This window comes from Dromiciops gliroides, chromosome 1, assembly GCF_019393635.1.
Source record: "Dromiciops gliroides isolate mDroGli1 chromosome 1, mDroGli1.pri, whole genome shotgun sequence".
Taxonomy (NCBI): domain Eukaryota; kingdom Metazoa; phylum Chordata; class Mammalia; order Microbiotheria; family Microbiotheriidae; genus Dromiciops; species Dromiciops gliroides.
This window is the reverse complement of record NC_057861.1, coordinates 535,137,945-535,151,196: the sequence shown is the minus strand read 5'-3', so window position 1 is coordinate 535,151,196 and position 13,252 is coordinate 535,137,945. Positions and strand designations below refer to the sequence as shown.

At 41.7% G+C, this 13,252-nt stretch overlaps 1 protein-coding gene across 3 annotated transcripts in view; it reads right to left on the bottom strand.

The window, feature by feature from the left end:
- LOC122734404 (lysosomal alpha-glucosidase-like) overlaps positions 1 to 13,252 on the bottom strand; it is a 74,460-nt gene that overhangs the window by 4,850 nt on the left and 56,358 nt on the right. For 2 of the 3 annotated variants that reach the window (XM_043975217.1, XM_043975226.1), the window contains 9 exons: positions 12,084 to 12,194; positions 11,197 to 11,310; positions 10,320 to 10,404; positions 10,045 to 10,162; positions 6,706 to 6,839; positions 5,923 to 6,074; positions 3,240 to 3,388; positions 2,725 to 2,866; positions 45 to 143 (listed from right to left, as the gene is read on the bottom strand). In XM_043975217.1, the coding sequence (XP_043831152.1) occupies positions 45 to 143; positions 2,725 to 2,866; positions 3,240 to 3,388; positions 5,923 to 6,074; positions 6,706 to 6,839; positions 10,045 to 10,162; positions 10,320 to 10,404; positions 11,197 to 11,310; positions 12,084 to 12,194 (1,104 nt within the window). Of the gene's footprint in view, positions 1 to 44; positions 144 to 2,724; positions 2,867 to 3,025; positions 3,389 to 5,922; positions 6,075 to 6,705; positions 6,840 to 10,044; positions 10,163 to 10,319; positions 10,405 to 11,196; positions 11,311 to 12,083; positions 12,195 to 13,252 lie in introns of those variants that run through there. The other variant, XR_006354061.1, reaches the window with a different exon arrangement.

Here is a 13,252-nt window from a genome sequence, read left to right as displayed (position 1 = left end):
AGGGAAGAGAATCTTAAGATCTCTCCAAGGTACCAGAATCCTACCTGCGTGGGGAGAACAGCACCTTCACGAATATGTACATTTACATGGTTAAGAGGAGCTGCCAACTTCACTTTTTCTCCTTGGCTTTGCAGAGATGAGCCCTGAGTGGATACAGGCAGAAATAGCTCCTTGAGGTATAAGAACCAAGTTTTTTCTTTCTTTCTTTTTTCTCTTTTCTTTTCTTTCTTTTTTTTTTTAATGGGGCAATGAGGGTTAAGTGACTTTCCCAGGGTCACACAACTAGTAAGTGTCAAGTGTCTGAAGTCGGATTTGAACTCAGGTCCTCCTGAATGCAGGGCCGGTGCTTTATCCACTGCGCCACCTAGCTGCCCCAGAACCAAGTTTTTTCAAAAGGGATTTTTCATAGGAATGTTCTCCCTCTCCTCTTCTCTTCTCTTCTCTTCTCTTCTCTTCTCTTCTCTTCTCTTCTCTTCTCTTCTCTTCTCTTCTCTTCTCTTCTCTTCTCTTCTCTTCTCTCGTCTTCCCTTCCCTTCTCTCTCTCTCTCTCTCTCTCTCTCTCTCTCTCTCTCTCTCTCTCTCTCTCTCTCTCTCTCCCCCTCCCCCGTCCCCTCTTCTCTCTCCTCTTATCTCTGTCACTCTGTCTGTCTCTCACTTGTAACCACAAATACATGTTTGGAAAGCAGAATCTGTGTATGTGGTTATATGAGGAAACCACTTTATAACTGTTGAGAAACCGTTCTGTTTTGGTTCCACACTCTCCCCCATCCAACTCATTCTTCAAACAGCTGCCAGATTATTCTTTTTTTTTTTAGTTACAGACAATCATTTTACTCCTGTGCTCTATCACTTCAATGGTTCCCTACTGCCTACCGAGTAGCTACACTGTAGTTAAAGCACACTACTAGCTGTCTCCCATTTATAGCCAGCATTATCCCATCTCTGTGCTTTTGCCCATGTCATTATTTATGCCTGGAATGCCTTTCTTCCCTACTTCCAGCTGACTTCCTCTATTGAAAGTCTACCTATCCTTTAAGTAATAGATCAAATGCTATTTCCTCCCTGATCTTCCCAGTGAGTGATAATCCTCCTTCCCTCCTGGGACCTAAGAATTGCACTTGGTTTGCATCTTTCTCATGTACATCATCATGTATTATTTCGCAACAGTTATATGCATATGCATTGTAGCTCCCTACCACATCATAGGTAGGGACTGTGTCTTATTTCATCTTTCTATCTTTCTCCCCCAACCCCAATGGCCTAGCACAGTATTCTATATAATAGGCCCTTAATTTATCATTGTCGAAGTTGTTCAGTAACCAACACATAAGTAAGTGAAGGCCCCTACTTTAAAAGAGAGCTAGGTAGGGCAGCTAGGTGGTGCAGTGGATAAAGCACCAGCATTGGATTTGGGAGGAGCTGAGTTCAAATCCAGCCTCAGACACTTAACCCATACTAGCTGTGTGATCCTGGGCAAGTCACTTGACCCTCATTGCCCCACAAAGCAAAACAAACAAACAAACAAACAAAGATAAATAAAAGAGAGCTAGGTAGTGGAGGGGATGGAACACTGTACTTGGATTCATGAAGACTGGAGTTTAAATCCAACCTCAGACACTTCCTAGCTGTGTGACCCTGAGCATGTCACTTAAACCCTTTCACCCTCAGTTTCCAAATCTATAAAATTGAGACATAATAGCACCTATCTCACAATATTGTTTTGTGATTGTGTGAGATAATCTATACAAAGCACTTTGCAAACCTTAATGCTGTATATAAATATTAGTTAATATTAATAAAAGGAATAAAAGGAAGTATAAATATAAAATAAGGAATACCTATTAAAGACAATTAAAGTTTAGCAAGTATTATACCATAGCAAATTATTTATATGTGCTTATGTCTTTTAATATTAAATATATTTTTTAAATTACATAAATATTTGTAATTAGTGAAAAGCTAAGTATTTTTTATTATTTTAACAGGAGACAAACTTTATTATTTAAGAAAGCACAAGTGACTGTATCATTCCTTTAACTCTACTATCTGTTTTCCTTGCCAATCTAAGCAGCTGACTCACAATGTCACAGCCCAAGATACACCCTAGTTGTAGGTATTCAAGTTAAAGGCAAACGAATGAATGAATGAACAAAATTTAAGGTCTAAAATCTTAGAAGGAAATAATCAGTGAGTTTCTTAAACTCACATAAACTATAAAGTGAAAGGAAATACCACTGTATTAGTCCATCTGCCATTTTGTGACATATAGGAAACATTTGTATAATATTCCATGATGTTGATTTGAGGCCCTCTCTACCACAGAGAGCAAATGAGACTATTAAGAAAATAAGGGAGGTAGCTAATAAAGCACCAGCCCTGAATTCAGGAGGACCTGAGTTCAAATCCAATCTCAGATACTTGACACTTACTAGCTGTGTGACCCTGGGCAAGTCACTTAACCCTCATTGCCCCACAAAAAATAAAATAAAAAAATAAACATAATAAGAAAAAAGGGATACTAAATTTTTACTTTATCCCTTAATTCATAAGTCTACTGTCCTTTCTGATGGAAGTCTGAGGAAGAAAGAGGGCTCTGAGTACCCTGGGCCCTTTCCCAAAGGCCTGTGGAAAAAGTTCTATGTGCACACCAGCCTGGCCAGCCAGCCACCCAGTCTTTAACCAAAGACTTAAATCCAGCCATTTCCATGCAACCTTGTTACTTACCGTATAATAGTCATACCACACTCCACTGGGGAAGTAGCCAGTCACTGCATCTGCACCTGGCTCCAGTACAGGAGTCACCAAGAGATTTCGTCCCCATAAGAACTGCCTATCCAGGGCATAGGTGTTTGTGTCTTGTGGAAATCTGAAGGAAAAGTCATGCCCCCAAATGTTGTATTATTTATTTATATGAATATGTATTGTTTATATAGGTATTTCTATGCACATACAAATACATACATAGACATATATATCCTTATATACTTATATGTCTTATATGTATATATTACACATATACACTTACTATATATGCCCTTGAAAGGATGATTTTTATACCTCAGCTGCCCTGCGGTCCTCCCCCCAAACGAATTCCTGTCATGTACAGTTTCCTAGTATCTATATACAAAAATAATATTCCTCCTGCACACCCCAACCCTAATCCATTTAAGTCTCTTGAAAGTCCCCAGAGACCATAAGCCAGCTGCAAACTGTCTCTGCTAACTTAACCCTATCCTCACTCAAAGAAGAGGGGCCTAGCCACAGTGTCACCCCAGCGGTGAGCATGGTGAAAGAGGGTATAGAGGTAGGGCAGCAGGGCATAGCGGGTCATAAGTGCTTCCTTCATTGCTGTTCGAGCCGGGGAGCTGAACACAGCCGGATCCTGGGCCTGAGGAAATAGAAGCAAAACAAAGAAGTAGAAAGCCAATTCAGCAGGACCGGCCCCACTTAGAATTACACAGTTAAACTTTTAGGTTCCAACCCACTCATTCCTTCCTTCTTTCTCTGATCTGTCACACCAACTCTCTGCTCTGCTCAAGCCAATATACTTGCCACATCTCCCAAATGACATGGGCATTCCCACTTCTAGATCTTTCTGGGCCCAATGTAGGACTGGGCCCACAATAAATATTCAGGGAAGATCATATGTGCCCTAGTTGATGCTGTAAGAGGCAAAGATTCCAACAGAGAGAGAACTCTGACTTCAATCAAGAGTTAAAATGGTTCAAAATGTCTTCTTCCTTTATACCTGCCATTCTCCCTCCCTCGCCTCCTCCCACTCCATCAGGCTATATAGTAGAGTGAGATGGTATTTGCCATGTCACATCTGCGGGCATCAGATGGGGCAGAAGCTGTGGACCACAGCCAACAGAGACTTACTCTTGACTCTCCATGGATAGGAGTCGGCATACCATAAAACCATGGGAGCAAATTCAAGTTGGAAAGGACCTTAGAGGTCGTTAAATCCAACTTCTCTTCTTACAGAAAAGGAAAATAAGACTCAAGGAAGTTTAATAAGTGACCGAGGATCTGACACCAGGTCTTCCTGCCTGCATGCTTCATTTTCTACTACATGCTATCTATCCAACACCCAGCTCGAAACAAACATCCTCCATGAAGTCCACCTTAGCAGTCCTGTACAACTCTGAACCTTCAGGTCACTACCCCTATGTTCTGATATATTCAACAGAGTCAAAGCTAAACACAATTGGGGGGGGGGGGCGGGGCAATGAGGGTTAAATGACTTGCCCAGGGTCACACCACTAGTAAGTATCAAGTGTCTGAGGTTGGATTTGAACTCTGGTCCTCCTGAATCCAGGGCCAGTGCTTTATTCACTGTACCACCTAGCTGCTCCCGCTAACCACAATTTTGAAGCAAAAGTTAGTGCCCCAACCACCACTCCCTTTCCCTTTCAAGTATTGTGTTCTTTACTCACCCATCCTCACCCTGCAACAAAGTGCACTTTTGGGAAAGGATCTAAAAACTTACTATGGAATGACTAATAATACTAAATGTGTCACCTTTTCTAGGACAGTTTCCATTTAATCAGAGAACAGAGCCCCAGGGGGAAGGAATGAATCAGTATAGTAGAATTTTCAGGCCCCTGAAAGTTGGTATGAGTAAGGATCATTCGCAAGTAGAGACCTTCTCAGCATCCCTGAAATCGTGCTGATCACACTAGCCCTGGTACTCAAAGCGTGACTTGCTTCTTGGGCCTTTTTCATATGTTTATGTGCAGGGCTCCTGCACCTTCCATTTCTTCTGTCTCTACCTCTAAGGTGCCTCCTATAGAACCGGACACATGATGGCCATTCAGGGAGTGTCACACGCATTCACATCTGATTCTGTAATGAGGACAGAAACCAGAAGACATGGGGGCAACTCTGGCCTCAATCAAGAAGGTCAAGGGGCTCAAAAATTCAGGGGAAAAAAATCTGAGCTCTAGCTCTAGTTCAGTCTCACTGACTTTTTTGTTGTTGTTTTGCTTAGAGGTAGCTAGGTGGTACAGTGGATAGAGAGCTGGGCCTGGAGGCAGGAAGATCTCAGTGCAAATCCAGACTTCAATATTTATTAGCTGCGTGGCTCTGAGCAAGTTACTTAACCTCTGCCTTAGTTTCCTCAACTGTAAAATGGAGATAATAATAGCACCTATCTCCCAGGGCTGTTGTGAGGGCCAAATGAGATAATATTTATCAAGAGTGGAGCACAGTGCCTGACACAAAGTAGGTGCTTAATAAACATTTATTTCCTTTCTTTTGTTTTGATTTAGAATACACCAGTAAGGCTTTTTTTTTAAATTTTTTTAACAGGGCAATGCCAGGAATATGCTCTTACACTCTCTCCTCATTCCTTCTTAGAATTCCTTGTTTCCTCCAATTTCCTTCAAAACTTTGTTTAAGGTCCTCCTTCTACATTAAACCTTTCTTGATTCCCTCCTCCCTGCCATGACTTCCCTTCAAATCACCTTGTATTTATTTTAATTATATCTTATATATACCTGTTTCCCCTCAAAAATAACACTGTGCCTATTTTGTTTATGTGTTGTCCACACCTAAATATGGACCTATTGTCTTCCTTGGATAGACTATAAGTTCCTTGAGGACAGGGACTGTTTTTATTTTTATCTTTGTATTCCCCAATCCCTAGCACATAGTAGTTGTAGCAACTCAATAAATACTTTTTTTTTTTTTTTGCAGGGCAGTGGGTCACACAGCTAGTAAGTGTCAAGTGTCTGAGGTCACATTTGAACTCAGGTCCTCCTGAGTCCAGGGCTGGTGCTTTATCTATTGTGCCACCTAGCTGCCCCTCAATAAATACTTTTTGATTGCTGATTGATTGAGAGGGTATGAAGTATTAGAATGAGCCATTTCAGATTCCCCTTGAAATGCTATTTGCCAACCCTGAGTTCTTCCCAGAGTCACCTTCACATCTTTGGAATTGTGGTTTCGGGCAAATGGATAAAAGGCTCCAAGCTGCATCCATCGAGTACATAGTTCCTCAGTTGTAGATCCTGAAAACCCACAGATATCAGCCCCAACAAGGGGAATCCCAAAAAGATTGAAGTTGAGCAGACCTGGGAACGGAGAGGAGATAATGCACAGTCAAGACTAATGAAAACAAAACCAGTATTTGTGTCAGATTTGGGTGGCAAGAGGAAAAAAAGGACTTTAACCATTTGGGACTCAGAAAATACTAGGTTTGAACCCCAGCTGTGTCTTGAATCCCACCATTTCCTTCCTCAGTAAAACAATACAATACCAGCTTCCCTTCTTCTCAGATCAGCAAATAAAAATGAATAGAGGGGCAGCTAGGTGGCGCAGTAGATAGAGCACCAGCCCTGGAATCAGGAGTACCTGAGTTCAAATCCGGCCTCAGACACTTAACACTTACTAGCTGTGTGACCTTGGGCAAGTCACTTAACCCCAATTGCCTCACTAAAAAAAAAGACAAAAAAACCCCAAACAAACAAAAAATGAATAGAGACCCTTGGCATGTATTAGTCACAGAGAATCAGCTATTTGGATTGTACAGAAAGGAGAAAATCAAGGTGATTTCCAAGAGCAGCTTGGAAACTTGGAGAATTGGGTATGGTGTTTTTGGTCACACTGAAAAATATTTTGTAGAACATGGAATGTCAGGGCTGAAAGAGGCTTGAAGTTTAAGGGTTCTGGGGTTGGCTGGATAGACTCTAAATTGAATCTTACCTGGGATTGACCAGTACATGTCCTTCCACTCACTCCTGTTGTCCCCCAGCCAGTGGCCAGAGTAGCGGCCTTGACCAGGAAAGGTGGATCGGGAAATGACAAATGGGCGCTTCCCACGGATAGCAATCAAGGCACTGAAAGATAAGAAACAGCTAGGTCACAAGCCAATGTACTCAGTGATGGATCCACTAGAGAATTCAGGTACTGGAGAATAACAGGACGGATCAACCTGTCATTAAACCCAAACTCTGCCACATTGTTCAACCCCTCATTCATAAAGATGAATCAAGTCAACAAGCACCTACTCTGGGCCAAATACTGTGCTAAGTGAGGGAAATAGAAAGAAAAATAAAATCAGTCCATGCCCTCCAGAAGTTCACAATCTAATGGGGGAGACAACATGTAAACAATCATATATGAGCAAGGTAGATAGATAGATAGATAGATAGATAGATAGATAGATAGATAGATAGATAGATAGATAGATAGATAGATGATAGATAAATTGGAGATAATCCCATAGAGAAGGCACTAACATTAAGGTTGGTGGTGGGCCTTAGGAAAGACTTCTTGTAGAAGATAAAAGGAAGTTGAAAGAATGGTATAATGTTTTAGGAAGACACCATAGCTTTGTTCCCTGAGAATACTCCTCTCCTCCCAAGGCATATAGGTGTTTTTTTCTTAAAGTGGCACCTGGGTAATAGATGATTATGTGGAAATAGTCCATGTACTAGTAATTTTATAGCAAGAATTTTTTTTGAAGACACTGTCATTTTTTTATGATTATGCAAAACATTACCATATTTATAGCAAGAATTCTATAGCAGGCCTGGAAAGACTTGTATGAACTGATGTATAGTGAAGTGAGCAGAACCAGGAGAACACTGTGCACAGAGACAGCAATACTGTTTTAATGAAGAACTGTGAATGATTTAACTATTCTCAGCAATACAATGATCCAAGACAATCCCAAAGGACTAATGATGAAGCATACTAGCCACCTCCAGAGAAAGAACTGATATTGATTGAACACAGACTGAAGCATCCCATTTTTCACTTTCTTTCATTTAAGTTTTCTTATACAAAATGACTTATATGGTAATGTTTTACATAATTGCACATATATCTGATTGCTTACTACCTCAGGGAGGGAGAGGGGAGGGAAGGAAGAAGGGATAAAACTTGGAATTCAAAACTACAAATAAAAATGTATGTTATTTTTTAAAAGTCAAATAAAAAATCAATAATAATTAAAAATAACAATAACAAAAAATTTATAGCAAAAAAGTTAGCCTGCATTAGTTAGATCAGAAAAGAACTCTACTGGGCATATGAGGGAGACTAGGTAGAAGGTGGAATAGTGTCTCTGGAACAGAGATATTCCACAACATATGGCAATACCACTGGCTAGGAGAGCACATGGGAACCATGGTTAGGAGGCAGCATAACTCTAGTCTCCACTATAAGTGGCCTTGGGATGCCACTTACAGAGAAGGTGAGAACAAGGATAATGTTATAGGATCACTGTTATTAAAAATCCATTAGTGGAGGCAGCTAGGTGGTGCAGTGGATAAAGCACCAACCTTGGATTCAGGAGTACCTGAGTTCAAATCTGGCCTCAGACACTTGACACTTACTAGCTGTGTGACCCTGGGCAAGTCACTTAACCTCTCAGTTTCCTCATCTGTTAAATGAAGGGGTTGGATTCAGTGATCCCTAAGATCCCAAGGGCCATTAGCACTCAAGACACCTTTCCTATCCTACTGATACTCTCTCTTACTTTCCAAACCAGATCCCCAGAGGGCAAGCCCTGGGGCAGCTAATCCACTCAGCTCTGAACTCCATTGGACCTTGCTTGTTCATTCCAGTCACCTTCTACCCTTTCCCCCCCTCTTGCTACCTCTTCTTTTTTCTTTTCTTTTTTCTTTTTTTTTTTGGTGAGGCAATTGGGGTTGAGTGACTTGCCCAGGGTCACACAGCTAGTGTCAAGTGTCTGAGGCCAGATTTGAATTCAGGTCCTCCTGACTCCAGGGCTGGTACTCTATCCACTGTGCCACCTAGCTGCCCCCCTTGCTACCTCTTCTTAAAGAACTACAACAAGGGGGCAACTAGGTGGCGCAGTGGATAAAGCACTGGCCCTGGATTCAAAAGGACCTGAGTTCAAATCCGGCCTCAGACACTTGACACTTAACTAGCTGTGTGACCCTGGGCAAGTCACTTAACCCTCACTGCCCAGCAAAAAAAAAAAAAAAAAGAACTACAACAAAATCACCACCACCATTGCTTCTGGAAAGAGGATTTCAGTTGGCATTCTTATTGTTTCACCCCCAATCTGAGATTTCCTAGACCAAAACACCCTTCCCTAATAATAATAGCTAGTATTTGTGTGGTGCTTTAAGGTGAGTAAAGCACTTTGCACATATTATCTCATTTTTTTTTAAATTTTTTTTAATTTTTAGTGGGGCAATGAGGGTTAAGTGACTTGCCCAAGGTCACACAGCTAGTAAGTGTCAAGTGTCTGAGGCTGGATTTGAACTCAGGTCCTCCTGACTCCAAGGCCAGTGCTTTATCCACTGCGCCACCTAGCCGCCCCCCATATTATCTCATTTTAAGAGGCACTATCCTCCTCTGTGTTGCCTCTCTTGTTAGATTCTAAGCTCTTTGGGGGGAAAGGCTATCTCGATTTTGTATAGCATAGTACCTGGCAAATAGCAAATACTTAATAAATGATTCTTCATTAAGGGTTACATGAAACGGTAAAAGATTAAAATACTAGATGGTCTCTAAGAATCTTTCCAACTTAGAAATTTTTCGTGGAGGGCAGAGACCACCTATAGTTTCCTCTTTAGGGCCCACACCTCAGTGCCAACAAAGGGCTTATTGATGCTGAGGAAGACGGAGATGCGAGATCATTAAAAGAGGGACGTAATAGTGCTTCCCAGTCTCCAACGGCAGCTATAACATCCCCCTCAAAAAAAGAAACCTAGATGAGAACTACCAAAACCCCCAAGTTTCCACTACTCTCTCTACCTCCAGGATACTTGTTTCTAGTTTATATTACTTACTATTACTTACTATGAATGATGTGGAAGAACAGATTTCAATCAGTTGGACACCCCAGGGCCAACAGCTATATTTGCCTATCCCATCATCAAAACATCATCGGCTAGGTGGCGCAGTGGATAGAGCACCGGCCCTGGAGTCAGGAGGACCTGAGTTCAAATCCGACCTCAGACACTTAACACTTACTAGCTGTGTGACCCTGGGCAAGTCACTTAACCCCAATTGCCTCACTAAAAAAAATAATAATAAAAAAAAAACATCATTCTATAGTCTCACCTGGCAGTAGCTTTGGCCTCCATCAGCCCATACAGGTTATGAAGGTTATAGTGGGAGGAGAGATTTTGCTTTGCAGAGGCACAGATTGTCTTAGAAACTAAAGATCCTCCCAGCACCGCTGCCAAAGAAACAGAAAAATAAAAATTGTTCACAAGCAAAGAGACTTCTCACCAACCCAAGGACATTGCACTGGAAAGGGTCTGAGGGAGGGAAGAGGAACTGGGTTGTGTGAGTGTAAGTTCATGATGGAGAAACCCCTCCCCTCCCACCCTTACCAGGTTTGTAGGGTGGATTATCCAGTTCTCCTGAGGTACAACCATCCACTGAACCATCCCTGAAGTTAGATGGTTCATTCATGTCCTAGACACAGAGAAAGGCATCATGGACCCATGGGAAAGGGTACTTCAGCCTACCTAGACAGGACTTTAACATTCACTTTCATCACCAGATGGTGTTAGTCAGAAAACTCTGGTAGCAAAGCCCAAATGGGATGGTATCTTACACTATCCTCGGAGCTCAGCCCCCATGTTAGTTCTGCAACTCAGCTTAAGTTCCATAGCTAGTTTCCCTCTCCAAGAGATTCTCTAGTACCCTCCTTTGACTCTGACCTCTTAAGGCTTCTCTGGGGTAAGATGCTCTGTGAGGGACATAGAGATGCTTGCAGCCAAGAAGGTATAAAGATATAAAGGTATAAAAAGATAGGAGGTTTCAAGCTGTAAAAACATCCTAGAGATAGATTCAAAGTCAATGAGTGGCTATCACTAGGAGATTTTATTCATTTCTATTTTTTTTTTTTTTGCAGGGCAATGAGGGTTAAGTGACTTGCCCAGGGTCACACAGCTAGTTAAGTGTTAAGTGTCTGAGGCTGGATTTGAACTCAGGTCCTCCTGAATCCAAGGCCAGTGCTTTATCCACTGCGCCATCTAGCTGCCCCTTCATTTCTTTTTAGATGAAGGATTTCAAGTTAGACAAGCAAAGGCCGATAGGAACAGTCTAAATCTTCCAAATTATTTGAACTGTGCCCTTCCTCTGGCAGAAGCACTATTATTTAACAATGATGAAACATTAATAGCCTACCAGGGTCTATGTAGGGAAAAGGTCAGAATCCCTGCCCTATGAGTCTTTGAGCCCCTACAGAGGGAAGAAACTTACAATCCAGAGTCCATCAAAGGGAACTCTTGCGTGGAATACATTCAGATTCTCTAGCCACCACTGATGCGTCTCTGGGTTGGAGAAGTCAGGGAACACAGTAAGGCCAGGCCACACCTACCACATAGCCCAGGAAACCAAGAGTAAGCATCTTCTTGCAAACACCCAAAGGCCTCTACCCTTTAACCCACTTCCCTTCTTTCTGTAGGGCAGTGGTACTTAAAAATGGAATATGTGAGATTGTTTTTTTAAAAAAATACTTTGATAACTGTATTTCAATATAACCAGTTCCCTTTGCAATCCTGTATGTGTTAGTTTATTCATTTAAAAAACTTTCTTCTGAGAAGGGGTCCACAGACTTCATCAGACTGCCCAAGGGTTCTATGACACAAAAAAGATGAAGAATCCTTGTGCTAGGGCTTAGTCTTTTGGTCCTGGGGAGCGTTGGGTACCTTCAGGAAATCTTATTCCATCAAACTTAGAACCCCAGAAGCAGAAAGGGGAAGAAGGATGGACACTAAATGAATTACTATTATTTTGGGGGAAATGATGCCAAACTAGTCAAAGTTAACAGTGAAATCCTGCTATCTAAGGCAGCCAGGTTTTAGCCCCTAACCCTTTGGCCAATTTCTGGAGTCTTTTTAAGGTCTCCGAGCCCTTCCCTTCCCCTGGAGCCACATGCCAGGACTCTACATAACCATGAGAGAGATGATAGAGAGTGACTACTTCATGCCCTCCCTCTGGATCTAAAGCAAAGGACTATGGAGTAATCCCATGGAACCACTTATTTCCCTAATCATGCTCCTGATGTTTCCCATCAGTCTGGGGCTAGCCCATCTCTTGAGTGTTATTAGTGTTCTGCACCTATCAAATGTGGCTTTTCTTCTCACCTCTCCAATCAACGGCTGCCCATGGGTGTTGTTAATGAAGATCCCTTTCTTCAAACCTTCGTCGTAAGGTGGGTAAGTGCCAGCAGCTTGAGTGCTGCTGATAGCAGGGTCCTGAAAAGACATTTGGGAAACAGCAGTTACAATATGGAGCAACATCTGGCAGAAATCTTGGTCCTAAAGAGGAATATTATAATCAGCCTGGAAGTTATAGAATGAGTTCACTGGCTAACTCCTTATCATGAAGGGAACATGGCTCCCCAGATTTAGAAGAAGAATGAATTACAGTGGGGAACACTGCATATGATATCTTTTTTTTTTTTTTTTAGTGAGGCAATGGGGGTTAAGTGACTTGCCCAGGGTCACACAGCTAGTAAGTGTTAAGTGTCTGAGGCCGGATTTGAACTCAGGTTCTCCTGATTCCAGGGCTGGTGCCCTATCCACTGCGCCACCTAGCTGCCCCTCTTTATTTTTTTCAATGTACTACTTGGTCTTGTGGCTTTTTTTTATTCTCGTTACTCTTTTTTTTCTTTTTTTTAAATTCTTTTTTAAAAGGTATGGCTCTCTGAGAAGAGGTATGGAGTCAGGGGAAAAATAAAAGTTACCAATAAAAACTTATTTTAAAAAAGAAGAATGTAATTACTTAAGTGTCTATGAGGATATCTTTATGTTTAAGCACTCCCTCCCAGGAGGCTCATGGTAGAGGGTGGTACTGTGGAACAATTGGAAAGGTCCCTAGTTGCCCAAAAGGATTGAAAAAGAAGATAATTCTGATCTAGAAGGCTTATTTTAAATCAGCTATGAGTTTCCAGCCCATGAATCCAGTTAACCTGGGGTCATGAGAGCAGACTGCTTGACCAGCTCTTGGTTCCTTGTTTGGTGTTTGCTTCCTGTTACATGAGCCATTTAAAGCTTGGCTGGAACTCCAATTGTGTAAGAAGAATATTGAGTGTTTTCATTTTGGAAATTAGCATGATGGGGAAATCCCTAAACCATCCAAGCTAGCCTGAAGGGTGGAGCTTTGAGGGTAGACAATCACAAGAAAAGGAAAAGCAAGGAATGTGCTGTACTTCCCTTAAGCAAACCCACAAAAAGTAGCTGGTTACATCCCAGAGATTCAAAGCCAAGGAGTGGTTCTATCTTAAAGGTATTTTATTTATTTATAATTGAAG